The sequence below is a fragment of the Malurus melanocephalus genome, unplaced genomic scaffold (genome assembly GCF_030028575.1).
Source record: "Malurus melanocephalus ecotype Western Australia unplaced genomic scaffold, MMel_1.1 scaffold_494, whole genome shotgun sequence".
Lineage (NCBI taxonomy): Eukaryota > Metazoa > Chordata > Aves > Passeriformes > Maluridae > Malurus > Malurus melanocephalus.
Genome location: NW_026623726.1, coordinates 301,105 through 318,451, shown reverse-complemented (window position 1 = coordinate 318,451; position 17,347 = coordinate 301,105). Strand labels below are relative to the sequence as shown.

At 36.2% G+C, this 17,347-nt stretch overlaps 1 protein-coding gene across 4 annotated transcripts in view; it reads right to left on the bottom strand.

Moving 5' to 3' along the window:
* The window catches only part of ATE1 (arginyltransferase 1), a 65,260-nt gene that overhangs the window by 44,395 nt on the left and 3,518 nt on the right, over window positions 1-17,347 (bottom strand). For 2 of the 4 annotated variants that reach the window (XM_057381166.1, XM_057381168.1), the window contains exons 6-8: window positions 14,719-14,942; window positions 13,017-13,145; window positions 4,768-4,800 (exon numbers count right to left, since the gene is read on the bottom strand). In XM_057381166.1, the coding sequence (XP_057237149.1) occupies window positions 4,768-4,800; window positions 13,017-13,145; window positions 14,719-14,942 (386 nt within the window). Of the gene's footprint in view, window positions 1-4,767; window positions 4,801-11,988; window positions 12,118-13,016; window positions 13,146-14,718; window positions 14,943-17,347 lie in introns of all 4 variants that reach the window. The other 2 variants (XM_057381167.1, XM_057381170.1) reach the window with 1 other exon arrangement.

The following is a 17,347-nucleotide window of genomic DNA, read 5'->3' as shown; positions in this document are numbered from 1 at the left end:
CAACCRACTCTGGCGTGCCATTTTCTCCCACGTCAAGTTTACTTTAATCCTGAATTCCACTGTGCTCAACTTAATTATCCATCTAGTCATGTTTTTCACTGCATTGCCAGGTCTTCAGAAAGCTGCTTCTCACTCAATAAATCTGACAATATTGCCTKCTATTACCAACTGTTTTGCATTACAACAGCAGAAGGTGGGTTTAATCAAGTATTTTGATACAGTAGCCCAGACTGAAGAGATGATAGGCAGGAGAAGTTATTCTAATTGGTACCACATGTGTCAAAAGAAATCAGTCACRTGAACAAAAAATCATTTCAAGTGGCTTAACCAACCAGCAAGTCCCAAAATAAAGGCCACAAAACAAAATGTTTGCATTTTTATATAGTTATAAAGCAGAAAACTAAATGTGGAGCCATGAATACTCTAAAAGTGAAGTGATTAAACAGTTGAGAGCTCCATCTGCAGTATATGAGGACATTAAACTCAGATATAGCAGATTAAACTGGGTTTCCCTTGCTCAAGTAAAACCCATTTACCCAACAGTTATGGTTTCATTCAGTATCATCAACTTTTCAGCAGAGCCAAATGACATCACATGGTCAATGGTAAAACTTTTAAGCAGGGACACAGTCAAGTGAGAGATGTTCTCTAAGGATTTCTCAGCACAGGTTAAATTCCCTTCTCAGAGTGCAGTCAGTGACAGAAAAATGAAACATCTCAAAACCACAGGGAAATGTGGTTGGTAATAGAACACAGACTTGCTTAAATAAGTTTCAGTTAAAACAGATTTTCTTTCTTTGTCAAAAATTCATCATATAGGATTTAATGAACGTTAAAGAAGATAGTCTAAGCCAACATGGAAAAGATTTTCACTCAAAGCAAAGTCTTCTGGAGTTAAACAAATGCTGTGTCTGTGTGTGACCCCAAAACTGAACAGAGCCTGTATGGGTTTGGTCACTGGACCTCTGCAAACTGAAGCATTAACATCAGTTTAAAGTTTTGGTGCAGTAAAAATTGCAGTTATTTCACTAATAATGTGAAACGTTCATATGGCAGTTCCAGTGAAATGTCATGAACATAAGAGAGTCTATGTTCTGGAACAAACACCATGAGCACAGCACTGATTTTGGGCAAAACGTTCAAAGATCTCTGTTACATTAAGCAAATAACATTTGAAAAAGAGTAAGATTTCCCTCCTCCTTCAAAAATTCTCATACAATGTAATCCTTTGTAATGCTTGTCAGTATTACCTTTTCTCCCATTTCTCAATGAATACTTGGCTTCTTTCACTTGATTTCCCGTGCACTATCCAGGCAATTTGACCTAAAACAGGTCTAGAATATGAAACATTTTCCTGAAGCAGCTACACCATTTCACACCACTGACATCCCCACTGGGACTGTGTTTGCCAAGGGTCATGTAAAATRTACCAGGGACATCAGGTGAGCAAGCCCCACCAGAAAGGGCTTACCTTATCTACCCAAAATGATACACTAGCTCTGGAATCAATTTAGAGGGACCAAAGTATTTAAAATTAACAGTCTATAGTGCTATTTCAACACATTGAATTATTATATTGGTAATATAATATTGATATTGAAATTGAAATTGATATTTGAAAAATCCAGGACAAAAATTGAAACCACAGTTTTCTCTCCAATGTTTACACTGTCATGCAGAGAAAAACACAACATATTCCATTACATGTTAATTCTACCTGTCTTCATATCCTGCTCAYTAATGATCCCATGAACACATTTGATTGCTCATGTTTTAGAACCCATTATTAAAAGTTTAATTATTAGAACTGGCATTACATATTGCCCAATTAGTACCTCAATGTACTAATTGCTTACAATTGTACTTCGGTGATGGTGAGAGCACTCCAATTTCCTCAAAGCACACTGGTCTTACTTTAATATGAAGAAGTATTTTGATCATTATAATTACCAAAAATAGGTCCTGCCTGTACAATGCATGGTTATTTTTCTGTGGGAGGTTTCATGAAATTTTCTTATTTTCTACTTTTCCATTTTACCCTCTGCTGTGTATGGAGGGAAGAGGAAGATATTAAATCCATGCTAGCAAAGAAGAAAAAAAAAAAAAAGCCAGGAAACCCTTGACTTCTCCACTCCAGTGGAAATTATTTGCTGAATAAATGAAGTGATTAATTCCAGCAATTCCTTTCCAATGGCACACACACTTACACAAACCTGCCATATGGTAGATGTCTATCTCTTGGTTAGCAACACATTTCTTTTCATTTTCCTTTCCAGAACTCCTTCCTCCTTTCATTAGGGATTAGCAGGACACTCTTTACAGAACCACGTTCTGTGCCTGACTGGAAAATCTAGAATTTGAGCTATGCTGTCAACTACTGAGGCAGGACAGGGACATAAAGCTTAAAATGCTGAAAGGATGAGTGAAGTGAGGCCCAAGGGGCTTCGTCACCAGAGATGTTKGGTCTCACCACACAGACATCATGGGGATGTCAACACCACTGCAAGGAAAAAAAAAACCCAATTTGCCAAAATCTTTAAATGAAATTAGTTGTGGCTTTGGTCCTGAGCAGTGCATCAAATGTGAGTAGAATGTGACCTAGTAAGGTGATCCTGGGAATTACAGGCTTGTAATGGTCTCATTTATTAGATCTCCTAAAAACTAAAACATACCAATAAACAGAATAATAAATAATGCAAAGCAGAAGTGCTTTTCGAAGAGCAAAGATTGAGATTCACAAACATCTTTCTTCAGAATTCAAAAGCATCTCAGCATGGATAACAGGAGAACAAATGATCATTTGCATAACAGAAAACAGATCCCTTTCCATCCTGCTGGATCTATTACATTCTCCAGACTGGTGAATCAGTGAAGACTGAATGATGCTGCAGCAAACCAAGATGATGATTTAAAAGTGTTCAGGATGGTTGAAAAAGAACTGAATGTAAACAGCTCCAGAAAGATCCCATAAAATTGAGTGATCAAAAAGGCAGAGGAGATACCAAATGTTCATGAACCCATTTGTTTATGCATAAATGGATGCTGGGAAACATTGTGCTATGGGCACACTCAAAACAATGGGTATAAATCACCAGTTCTTCAAAGAGATTATTTTGACAACAGTTTTATAGAATTATCTATATAATATTTAACATCAGTCAAGATGAAAAAAATATTCTATGCAGAAATTAGAGAATAACTTGAGAACAAAACAAAATTATCCCTGGAAGGCACAATACCAGGCACATCTGAGTGCTGAGGCTGATTCCAGCTGCTGCTTCAGGACAGGACTTGGGCAGGACAAACCCTGAGAGGAGGATCAGTGATGCTGACACAACTGGCCCACAGCATCCTCCTCACTCACTGAGCACCAAAAAGCAAGAATCACCCTGAGCAGTTTGGATTTCCCTAGGAACCTTCTTCCATGAATTCTGCCACCCTGGCAGCAGCAGGGCCCCAGCCCACTCTGTTCTGGCTGAGTCCTGCAGACCATTCCCCTGTGCTCAACCATTACCACCATTCCATATTTGCCTGTGCAAAGTGATAAAAATGGTTAAATGTAGCCTCTAAAAATTAGGGATGAATAAAAAAACCACCTCAAATACTTCTCTTTACATTATGCTGTTTACTGCTAGAAAATTGCCTGGTTTTCTGCTACTACATACTGTATCATTTTTTTAAAGCATTCATTTTTTGTGCCAGAGTCCATAGCCAAAACAGAAACTAAACTGAATAATAAAATGAGGAAATAAAAAAGACAGGAAGAGTTTGTCTGTTCATACTATTTGMAGCTAATGATAACATTAAAAATTCAAAAAATTACAAATCGAAAACATGTAAGGTTTAAATTTTATTTTAAATTATTTTTGTTCAAAARAGTAAACAGACTACACACTGCTAGATTTGCTTGTGGCAACTGTTTCAGAATAAAGAATTTCAAGAATCCCTTGGCCTCTGATATATAACCCCTTTTATTTAACTTCATCTAATTGAAGACATCTGTAGTGGTGCCACACAAAATTTAATTCAAGCTTCGAAATGTCAATAAAAAGTGTCTGTAAGAAACAATATGGGTATAAACCTGGCAGGGCAGTGTGCATCAACATCTACACAGCCATACAAAATTAAGAATATAATGGCAGTCTGCTGCCTGAGTTGACGAGGTGATAAAAGCCCTTTTCCTATAAAGTCTAATGAGCTCTATTACTCTTCAGCTTTCAGGAATGTAAAGGCCAGTGGACTCAGCAGAGAAAAGCAACAAACCCTGCACACATGGATCCACTCAAAGTGCGACATATCAAATTACCAGTGTAATTACTATAACCTGACAATTTCATTACAGTCACGCAGTCCTGAACTCTTTAGGACTAACAAGAAAGACACTGCAAGAAATCCATGGCAGTTTGCTCCCTTGAAATGAAGGAACAGCATCTCTCCTCAACTTYTACCTCAAAGTTTAGCAAGTTATTTAATAATACATACTTTTGTTTTCATAGAAATAAATCAAAAACCAGGAAAGACAAGGGGTTTTGTGCTTGTGCTYCCTAATTCAATGCCATGAAATCCAGTGGTAGCTTTTTGACCAGCAAAGGAATCTTGAGGCTCCTTTGGATACACAGCAGGATCTTCCTCACCATTTGGGGAAACAGGAATTCTGTTTCTAGCAGCAGTTGGGTCTCTACAGAGTGTAGAGGACACTGAGACATTCATTAAATAAATAAATTAAATACATTCATTTCAAAACTCCCATCCTGAATGAAYACATACCTCCAGAGGGGAATCACAGAGGAACCGTGTGAACTGCATGAAGGTGGATTTGTCAGGAACACACACCCAAAAAAACAGTCCAAATATGCAAAGCAGAAAAAGAAAGAAAATTATTAGCAGTACTTTAGGATATATGAATAGTCAAATACACTTTTCAAACTCACATCTTTGAAAAGCATCATCAGACTTTCTTTATGGAAATTTCATTTAAACTCTTAAACTCTCACATTCTGGTAGTACAATAAGATTTAAAAATCAACTATGCAAAGTATTTGCTTTTCTATAAAATAGAAGATGRATCTTACAAATGTGATGTGAGAGAATTATCACCACGCAATACAGGTTTGTTTCTGGCATCCTTTATTTTAAATTACACCTTAGCCTTCTCTGACTTTTTGCAAGTCTTATCCCACTGTTCCATTGGTACCTGCCCTATCACCAAACCAAGGGGGCTGGGGCCCTCATAACTCTGAACTGAAATTAATTAAATCAATTTACATTCATAATCAAAAGCAAGCTCATYTGAAGTTTAAAGAAGAGGAAGAGAAAAGAAAAAGAAGTAAATCAACCTCCTGAAAGTGCAAGCATTTCAAACCTGGATTTTTTACTCAATACTCAATACAAAATTATGTGCTTCAGATAATTAACCAAAAAAGGCAGTATTTTAATGATCTGGAGCTGGTCCAAGATTCTTAAGAGTAATAAAATACAATACTTAGCTACTATCATTTACTTATTTGATACAAATACTTCCTTATTGGTGGACTCCACATTAAACACGTTGCAAAGTTCTGGCATGTGTTTAACCCCAAACATTGCCTTGTAAAATGAGTGGTTTAATACACAGTTTAATTCCCCCTCTTGTAATRGCTGGACAATTTAGTAAGTCAGCAGTTCCCACACTGGAAAGTAATAGCAAATAGGAATTTTTAATTAAAAGTTAGATAAAAAGAAAATATATAGACACCTACAAAAACCTGACTGTGGTCAAGATTTTGTTGTGAAGAATTCCATTGAGTTTTGAGATTAATAAAAGGGGAATACAAAAATCTTCTGCCTCATCTTGCTTATCTTGCTGATCTATGGATGGATGGGAAATCTATGGACAGACTTTATGGAAGAACACTGAATTTCTATATGGTGATGGTGAAGGGGATCGTGCATTTCCTATAATTTACCATTTCAGATCTAGTCACTACTACTCTAAATTACCCAGGGTTTGGAAAAACAAATGACTGTGGTATCTTAATTAAGTTCTAAAATTATTTTGGTTTGGTGGATAGGAAAAAACACTGATAATATTTAAAGAGAAAACAAGGTAATTAAAATTTTAAATTATTATTTTCCTGTAATAAAAATGCAGAGTTACAAATTCCTACACGGTGAGTGTACCAGGCCTTACAGCCAGTGGTTTCAGAAAGTGCAGGATCCAGAGAAAATAAAACATGTGCTATGGATTTTCATGTCAGAAGACCCCCAATAGTTTTTAACCTGTAACTTTAGCCTTACAGTGCAACCTGAACCCTATGGTGAGATCACYGAGCCCACGACACTTTTTAAATAGTTTTATCAATTCTCCAGGCCCTGCTGTCCAATCCCTTGGCTCTGAGGGTGAAGGGGGACTTTTTAAATGTACTTAAGCATAGCTTCTGCTGTTACAGATGCTAGGAAAAAAAGTCTTAGCTGCACTTGCATTTATCACAATCTTCAGGGCAAAAAAMCATGGCAAGTCTTGTTCTAAATTATTTCACCTGACAATACCTGGTAAAGTATGAGATTAGAAAATTTTCTTAAACTAGTTGATACATTTATTTAAAAAGAAGAAAACATTAAATTTGGTTTCTAAATTAACAAACTCATCTCATGCTGCAGGATTATTATGAGCACAATTAAAAATTACTCAATAAACCATGAAAGAAATACAGCCAAAAGCTGATGTTCCATGCAAAATAACTCAACATGTCACACAAGCACAATTAAAATTCCTTTCACAAAGGCATGTTTTTCTGATTTTAATTTCCAACTGATCTACATAAACTTTTAAAAGCTATATAATACATTAGAAATCCACATCATTTTTACTTTGGTGGAAACTAATTACAGCTGCCAGAAAGAATCAACTCAACAACRGGGAATTTAAACATAATTAATAAAACCAAGTGAGGAACACATCACTGAGAATGAAATCAGAGAAAAAAAGACAGAAAAAATAAAAGACAGGTTGTGTTCAGCCCAAAGCTGCTTGCTGGAGTAAAAGCACGTGCACAGCTTTAAAAAGAGGTAATAAACTCAAGTGTTAACATCTGCTCCCTTTACACAGGGGGAGGACATTCAGGGGCTAAAGTAGAATGGGTTTCGCAGGGATTTCTGGAAGTGAAGGTTCCTGATGTCACACAAGGACACCAGGGCCTTCTCAGGAAACCTTCCAGGTGTCACCAGCAGGAAYTGTGCAATTATCTGAGATATTCCAACAGAAGCCATCACAAAAAACTTCATTTATCATTTCCCCTTTGACAGTGTTAAGAGTTTGCTCGTATTTGCAATTCACTGTCAAGGAAAATGGAGCACTTGTCCTTTTTCTTGGGGCACAGAAGGGTGAGCAATGAATWTGGGATTTGGGCCTTCCTTCTTTTGGTTTTATTAAAGCAAATCCCTGAATAGGATTAAAACAAACCAAAGAATTTGGTTGCTTTATTTTTTATAGATGTGCCAGGCTCATAATAAAATACAAAATAATGACAAGTCATAAAATGTACAAATCCAGTGCATCACCTCTGTGCTGCTATATTTTAACTGAAATAATCTTCCTTACCCAAAACAGACTATTAGAATCAATATTAACCATAAGGCTGTGCAGTGAAAAAGTAAAAAAGAGTCAGACTTTCAGTAAGATTAGAACCACCAGCTAAAAACCCCTCCCAGGAAAAAGAACCCAAACCAAACAAATAAAAAAAACAGACAAAAAAAATGAAGTATTTAGGAAAAACACATCGAAATTGAGATGAAAAACGAACAAAATTCTTTAGCTATGTGTAGAAATCAGAAAAATGGAACAAAATGTAGCATTTTTACAGGAAAAGATGGTGCCAAAGCACCCCTGAACTGGCAATAAACTAAAGCCCTGCAGAGGGATCAAAGACTTATCCCTGGGGGGCTCTATGAAACATTTTCAACAATTCCTTACAAAAATACAGGCAATCTAAAACAACAGTTTCAGAGATATACACAGAACTGATGGTGAAGAAAGTGCCTTCAAAACATAGTMTTTAAGGAAAGAGAGATTTAAAACTTAAATGCATGTCTCAAATGTAGTTTTCAGTGCAAGAATGGGACTAATGAAATAATTGCTGATCCATTTCAGTCACAATTTCAATTCCTTTATGGAGTAACAAGTCACTTGGCTTCCTCACTCAGAAGAAACTTCCTCTGAGCATACTGGAGGTTTATCAGTCCTACAGTAAAGATCATTTAATTTTACATGGATTTAGAAAATGCAGTGGCAAGATCAAGAAGGACAATATACACTGAGAYACAAAAAGAATCTGAGCTGAAATTATATGACTGTGGAGAAGTTACTTAATTGTCTGGATGCCTAAATTCTTTGGCTCTGACAGGCATTTCTTTATAAAATCCATCAACCCACAGCACTGCAGTGCACACAAATAAACAGAAGGGATTGGGGTGGTATAGAAATATTCATTTTAAGCCTTTGAGTCAGAGCCACCAGAATGTGAAGTGCAAGTTCACTGCAGTGAGATGTTCTGCCATGGCTTCCACGAGCAGTATAAAAATGTGCAGTAGGTTAAAAATAACCACAAAGGCTATTGATTTTTAAGCACTCTCTCTCTAGTTTTTCTAACCTGAAATAGGTTAGAAAGACCTAAAAGTTTGCCACTGATACAAGTTTGGAGCTGATCAGAATGTGCTCTTTGCCATTTCCCAGACTACTCACTCATTTTTCTCTATTAGTTCAAGTGGATTCCTGGGAAGCAATTAAAAAGAAAAAAAAAAAGGGGGGAGAAAGAAAACAACCCACTATACGTATTTCAGTAATTTTTTGCACCTTTCCAAACAGTGTATCTTTTGTGTGTCCTGAAATTCTTTTCTTCCAAGACAAATATTTAGCTAAGCACAAAGCAAAGAGAGAGTCCARCTACTTTCACAGAGGGAACAGACAGATACTGTTTTTCTACAAGTTTGTCATTATGAAACCCTTGTGAAAAGTTAAATACGACGTTTGCTTCAGGAGGTCTMAACAACAATCAACTGTTCCACTCTTGCTCTTTCTGGAAACTACTGTAGAATTTTTATGATCTTTTATGGAAATGTTTTCTAACTGGTGTAGCTGCCACATTGCTTGKTTCAGTTACATTTCAGYTGTATTTCTTAAAGACAAAAATTGCTGTAAAAAGACTTGAGGATTCTGACACTGAGCCAGAAATGGGATGCCTCTGATGATACTTCATTAAAAAGAACTGCTATTCTATCCAAATTAGCCACTGGTTATTTCATTGGGGTCACAAAATTTCTTTCTAGGGATGAAAAGGCCAAAAAATGTTTTGACTGTATTTGTTTCATCCAAAATCTCTGCCTCCAAACCTCCACAGTTCCAAACCTGTATCTTTAATTTCATCCATAATATCATTTCATCTAAAACACAAAAGAGATTCAGGTGGAAAAATGTTTTAAAGTACCCATCTCCACATTTATAAATCATCCTGAAGCTGGGGTAGAGTTGGATCGCAACACCTTCCAGGTGATTTGTATTCTGCAAGACCCTCCCTGCATTTCTTACCCAGAAACAGGGATTTTTGCTGTTGAGCAAGAGTTAAAATATTTGCACATAAGGATTGCTCTTGGCAAAGCAAAGACACAGCTCCTTAAATTCTGGTCTCATCCAAAAAATCAAATYTTGGGATTATACAAGACACAAGTTCATTTTTATTATTCTCAGATCATTCTCCTATATATTAACCTACACATTTTCTCCCAGAAATATATCCAAATACTATTAAAAGTTACACAAATTAAAAAAAAAATACTCCAAATCCATATTTATCTATTTCTCTGTGCACGAATTCTTACAACAGCGCTGTATCAGCATTTGTTATTTTTCTAATGATAAAAGAAAAAAAATAGACAAACCCCCACTCACGTGATTTTTTTTCATAATTATTTTACTCTTGATCTACTGATGAAGCCCTGTACTTTATGCTCCATCTGATAATACAGGGAAACAAGGTTTATTCAATATAAAGATGCTCAGCCTACTCTCATCTCTCTGTTCATTAGAGAAGTCTCCTTTTCTGTTTTTTAAAGCTTTTGTGATTTGAATTACTTTTCCTTATAGCTTGACTCATTTCACAAAATAAATACAACTGCCAATAAAACAGGAAATAATCCAAACAAATCTTTGCAATTGATTATATTTGTGGGGTTTTGTATGTTACAGACACAGCTCCTCATGCTAAGCATGATGATATCTTCCACTGCTTTAAAAACAACAAACAAGAAAACAAGAAAAACAAAAATAACAGAAAAAAACAACAACAACAACAAAAAAAACCCACAAAAAAAACCCCAAAACAAAACAACAGAAAACAAAAACTAGTAACAACTTTACACTGGGAATGGGACATGGTGCCCATCCTTTTGGACCTGAGATAAAGGATAAAGATCCACATCCAGCACTTTCATAAAGGGACAGAAGAAACGTGAAGAATGGGACAAATACAAAACAGGATTGTTTTCAGAGCTTCCAAAAATGAGCAGTTCAGGAACTTTGCTAATTCAGGAGTAAACTTGGATAAAGTTCTCCAACAGGCAGGGATACACCTTTTTTCCACAATTCTATCTTACCTCATTCACAGCTATTTATACTTTCATACTTCACAGTCTACTGAGGTTCCCCCTAATTCCTCTCATATTTTCCAACAACTATAACAAGAATACATTTATTCCTAAAAGCAGAAACTTATCTCCTTCTTATTCAACAATTCCCAGCACAGCCTTTGCACCTCAGGCTGGTGGAAACCTCACCGTCCTTAACACACTTTTCTAGACCAAAATACTTCCATCATAGCAGAAAAATCAAGTTTYCCATCAGACCAGGTAAGACTTGGTACAAATCTAGTAAATAGCTCAATCTCTCTTGGCCTGCCTCCAATTCTTACATTATTATAATTAAACCCATTTGTGTCAGCAATTATAGAAAGGGCAGAGACTACTACTTATTGTTATGAGACCTATTATTTTAGAAAACAAAGTGAAATGGATTTTATGGCTTTCCAGAGTAGCATTACAGACATCTCACAAAAAAAAAAAAAGCTCTCCTTACACTTTTGAACTAAAGCCAAAAATTATGATGTGGTTTTACAATTCTACCTGGAAAACAGCCCCAGTTCACAAGGTTTCACTTCTGCAGGTAGTTCACTCTCAAGAACAGAAAAGCCTGATTACTTGACCAATATTAAAGCTGCACATCTGCAGTAGAAAGAAATGAGAGATCTGAGGCAGCAATTTCAACATTTTGCCAATGAAGAGGTTGTGCCACCTGCCAGAGAAMTGGAGAACTGCTGCTTGTTCAGAACCCCACAAGTATTTTAAATTCTTTTAAATTCTTCTAAATTCTTTTACATTATTTTAAACTATTTTAAATTATTTTTAATTTATTAGATTAGGATTAGYCTCCTGTAAACACCATTTTTAAAGTAGGTTTTATTCATATGGAATGTCCTGTCACTGAACCTCATAGGATCAGCTGGGGAGATATTTTTGTACTATTCTGTAAAGGTGAGTTCCAGTTGAGTAGCATGCTTAGCAATGGAATGGGAATAAAACTSAGATTTTTAAAACCTTCACCTGTTACATTATGCAAAAACCACAAAAAATTAAGGAGAAACATAGAAAAGGTACCAAAGGACTTTAAGGCAGAAGATGATTTTGCCATCATAAAACCTACTTCCATACCATCATTCTATTTCCAATGGAAATCTCCATCCACAACCACTACAAATCATGTTTAATCCCTCCCTCTTCAGCTCAGTTACCCCTGGTCTGCAGCCCACCACAGAAGTTCACTAAAACACTCAATGCTTTCCCTCACAWATGGCAATTTCAATATTTTAATATTCAGAATCGCTCAGAGAGACACCATCTCCCACCATTTAAGTGCATATTTTAAGAAGCTGTTTTCAGAAAGGTGCATGCAGTGAACTGTACCTCGTTTTCCCCACAGTCAGAAGGTGTGTCCTTGTGTACAGACATCTGATACTTGGCAAATAAAGAGGCAGATTGGCTGAAGGATGATTTGAACTGGGGGTCCTCAAAGGAGACAGGTACTAACCTCACCTTCAGAGCAAGGGAAATAAATTCTGGTTTGAGTGCATATCATCAGCTAATCTGCTTCTGAAGGTCAGGCTAGTGAAAGATCTCCTCCTATCCACTTCAAAGCCTCTGAAGTCAGTTTTTTGCCTTAAAAGTAAGAAAACTTCCTACTTTTGCTACTATCTAACAAATTTTAGTTTCATTGTACAGTCTCAAGAACTTCTAAAATGTTATATTTTTAATGGCAYATCACTCACTGCCCTGGTTCAAAAATTACTTATTCTAGCTACGTATACTGTTTCTCCAAATTAACTGTATTTTTTTTTGCTTATAGTAGTAGAGAGGTAACATCTGACAGTTCATTCTTACACCCCACCTGGTGTGGGTGTAAGAACCAGCAATGAAGTGTAATTTAGGAGTGCAGAAACCACTTTTTTAAAGGCTTAAATTGAAAGTGAAGAGAATTATTTAATTCTGGTGAACCTTAAACCAACAATTTGTGTGTATGATAAACTTTTGCTCTCGTGTTGGCCCTGATCATTGTATCCTTCTTATGGAAGCATTCAAACCAAAGCCAACGAGACCAGTTATGAGGCTGAGGATCCAGCTGGATTTAGTTTTGAAGAGATTTGTATTTTTAAGGCTCATCTCTGTCTCCAAAARCCTCACCCTCTCCATCTCTTACCCAACAGCATCCCCTTGTAACATCCATAACTTTTCTGCCTGCACTAAAACCAAATCTCTGCAACACTCATGAAGAGATTTCAAAAGTTTGCACTTTCAGGATGWTGATTTTATTGGATACAGTATTTTACAAGCTCCTGAATATAAAATGGATATAAAGTCCACATTTGTTTCTCCTAGAAACAGGACCTGTGAAATGGAGAGGAAGCTTTGCATAAAATTAAATTTGGCCTTCTGACCTGATTTATGGTTGGTTTATCAGGTGGGTCCTTGTGAATAACCATCTGGTAACGTTTATAGACCTGGTAAGACTCCTGAAATGTGGCTTTGAACTGTGAACTTGGTGGAGATGATCTCACCACCCTCACCTTCAGAAGAAGTTAAACACATTTATTATTAAAATATCATGCAACAAATATATATTTATTCATAACACAAACATCACAACAGAGAGAAATTTTAACCTCCACCATAAGGGCMATCACAATTTAATTAATATTAGCAAATGGCCTTCTAATTCTTCAGCTACTGAAGCATTTTTTATTTACACTGAATAAAGAAGGCTTTTAAACTGCAAATTAACTACAATTTCTATAGAAGAACTACACAATAATATCATCAGATGGTAGCAGACCATCATTTTAAAGAGATTTTCTGTGCTAATTAAAATATTCTCTTGTAGTCTCACACTACAYTGAAAAATATTCGAAAGACTTGGAAGACTCAGATCTCTGTTTTTCATCCAAAGACCATGTTTTCATGGCAACTAATCCCAAAGAGACTTCTTGGTATTTTTGAAATTGAAAGAGGAAGCAGTTTCCATACTCAACTACAAGTTAATGATAATAAGGAGTTATCGTGTTCACACTCTCACTGTTAAACACACAAAAATGAAGTAATTTTAAAAAATAATCTMTAAATTAAGAATAGTTATTAGTAAAAATTATTTCCCCCTAAGCAAAAGAATGCTACCACATGAGCAGAAGTGCATGTCTTTTCAAATATATTTAAGGTCATATTAATTTCAAAAGCTAAATAATTTTCAGAATTGTTCTATTTTCACAAAGAACAAATTCCTTTTTAATCCTTTCAATGCTTTCTGCACTAAATGAAGATGTTCAGACAAATGAACATCATGCATGTGTTAAGCAACTCATCAGAAAATGTGATGGAGTTAGGGAGATGGATCAATTTCAYGGCTTCTAGTCAGTAAATATTTTCATTTCCAGCACTATCACTGAAAATTATCAGGAAAATACTCATATTTGGCTAGTTTTCCAAGTTATGGAAAAAATAACAYGAAAAATGGTTTTACGATTAACAAATGTTAGAAAGTCCAAAAGTCTTCCAGATTACTGTCTCTAACAGAGGTAGAGGCAACCAGTGTATTGAGCAAACTTTTTACTCTCATTTTTACAGCTTTCAAAGACACCAACATGGACCAATGACATATGTAAAGAGCAACTACCTTGTTATCTATTTACTTTTATGTAGTTACTGCTTCCTTGTCACGTTTCATTACCTTAGACAGTTTAAGTATTCATATACTGCAAACCTAAATACTGAATTTCTCTCATAATTCAATATTCACTTAATTCAAAGTCTTTCATTTTTACATCAGACTGTATGAAATTAATTTGCAAGTTATTTTAATAGCTGAACTGGCCTCTGCTAGGACTGAYTGCAGTGCAAGAGTACCCTCCAGTGGTTAAACAGAGCCCAGCTACACCATACSTGTGTCCTTTATATATATATWTTTTTAATATACATATATACACACCTATTTTGCATATTTACACCTATATAACCATCCAGAATCATATATAATTCAAGATTTAAACCACAACTACTCCATAAAGTCATAAATATAGATCTAAGATTTTCAAAAACTCCTTAACTAGACTTTTTCTTGATTCCCAATGACAGTGAACAAGACATTACCTCTAATTTGTGTTGTGCATCATCAGGCAAAGGAGCAAAAACAAAGTCTTCAATGTTTTTAGGTTGRTTTGTTTTAGATTTAGAGTTTTGCAAGAGGAAAGCTTGATCTCCTTGAGAGCCTTCTAATGTGCCCATCTGGTTCTGCAGGAGTTTCTGTAGTTTTCTCTCTTTCCTTATGTCCTTTGCTTTCCGACACAGGGGCTTGCTCAGATCAGCCCCTTTCCCTACAAGGGCACAGGCAAAGAGTTAAACACCACATTTAAAAACAAACAAGCAGCTCTTATCTAATCCCTGAAAAGAAATGGCTAAAATCACCATTTATTGCAGACTGTGCTCTGACCTCAACATGGCCTTTCACACTTACAGCTACCAGCACCTGATGCCAAGCTAATGCACTGATTCTTCCACAGCTATTTAATGCAGTACTTTAATCTGGATTCACCTTGACCATTTCACCCCAAAGCCAAGGGTATTTAAAAGCYTGAAATACTGAAGGACAAAAATACAACCACAAAACCTTGCAGTCAAATTCACAGAGAACTGTTCTGGATTCAAAGCCCATGTGGYTACACCACAGACTTCTGCACCCCAAAACAAAGCACTTATTTTTTGTCAGTTGGAATTCATAGGCAGGATGTAGAAATATTGCTAACACTACTAAGGTGATGTAATGGAAGAGTAACAGGCCACAGAAGTTTGCACCTTTGCTTAAAATGATCTTCAGATTGTCTGGTTTTAATTAATCAATTCACTTTTATCAGTTTAACAGATCAACCATTTCTAAAATTCTATTTGCGAAATGGTATTTTCTAATAGGAGAAGTCAAACCTATGCATTATTTCCCATTTTGATCCATTTGTTTTTTACTAAATAGGTACAAGTTTTAAATCCACAGACACGAGGGAATTACAGACACTGTGACCTGTCCTCAGGCAAACAAGTCAGAGGAAGAGTTTATTTAAAACACTGATGATACATTKGAAGAATGAGGATTTCATCTGTATCAGGATCTGTTTCATGTCTCGTATCTGCTCTAAGTYAGTAAGAGAAACTTCTTGAAGCAGTGACTGTGCCTACACAGACATAAGCAAACCTTCTTTTCTATCTGAAACTGTGCAGAAACAGACCATTATTCCTAGGGACAGTGACCTGTTTTGTTTATAAAGGAATAAAAATGCAATTAAACAATCTTTCTACAGGTTAAGTCTACATTTTCCAAGACGAAAACTAAACATCTTTCTGTCTGGAAAGTTTTAAACTAAATTTGACCTGTGACACCAGCTAGCATAAAAAAAAAATCATTAAATAAGCTTTCTGATTAATTTCTTACTCATTTTTATATTTCCTTTAAAACCTCCAGAAAGAAGCACACTAATGAACACTTCTGTAAAAGTAAATTCTCTTTTTCTGAAATGCACTAYAATGTTACTCATCTGCATTTCCAGTGTTTACACTTTGACCCAAAGCTATTCTTAACCCGAAGACCTCACCTCACCTTTTCCAATGCACTGGCAGGTTTTCACATTCCTATTCTTTACCCAAGTCTGCCATCTGCTGTCAAGAGCAACTTCATTTCTTTCCAATACTAAATTTACATAGGCCAAAGTTTTCCATTTATTATTTAAAAACAAGAGAGCTTCGAAAATTTGCATAATAAAAGACATAGAATTGATCAACTATATAAGGGTTTGTATAAAAACAAAAYATAAAATACAGTTTTAATAATTCTGCAATAGTTTTCCAGGAGTATGTAAGAGTTCTGTGCAACACTACTGTTTTTTCTGATCAAGCCTTTCTGAAAACTTTCCTTTTCATTTAAATGCAAAAATTGATTATTAAGCTGGTGAACATCAGATCCAGTAAGGATGAGCATTTATTAAGGAAAAACATTATTTTACTTGAAATCAGCCATGCTATAGAAAGAGACCAAAGTACTTTGTTCTCCTCAATTGTCATACAACATGCAACAGGTGAAATCAGGAATCAGTACGATGTCCCAACAMAGGCAGAAACTCTGAAGCCACAAGTCTCCACCAGGATTTTCCCTACCATCACTCACCAGTTAACACAATTCAGAAAATCCCCTTTATTTCCCAAAACAGGCTAAGCAAAAGAGGAAACACGATCTGTTAAGACAAGGCTGCCTTACCCATAGCCTCTGAGATACCAAGTGTCTGAGAGCAATTCTACCTTCAATGAATTATTCTSGCAATAATCCACCCACCCCTTAGCACCTTCCTTCCAGAAATCACCCATATCCCTAAAGAAGGCAGCCATTGAATCACAGAATGGTTTGGGCAGGAAGCAACCTTAAAACTCATCTCATTCCACCCCTGCCATGGCAGGGACACCTTCCACTGTCCCAGGCTGCTCCCAGCCCCAGTGTCCAGCCTGGCCTGGGACACTGCCAGGGATCCAGGGGCAGCCACAGCTTCTCTGGGCACCCTGTGCCAAGGCCTGCCCACCCTCATCATAAAAAAGTTCTACTCTCAATCTCCCTCCTTTGGAGTTTCAGWTCCCAGAGATTCAGTCTTACTTAAGGTGAGGATAGGAAGGTAAAGTAATCTTTTACTGTAATAAAATAGAAATTAAAATATGACAAGTAACATCCAGCACCTCTCAATTTTCA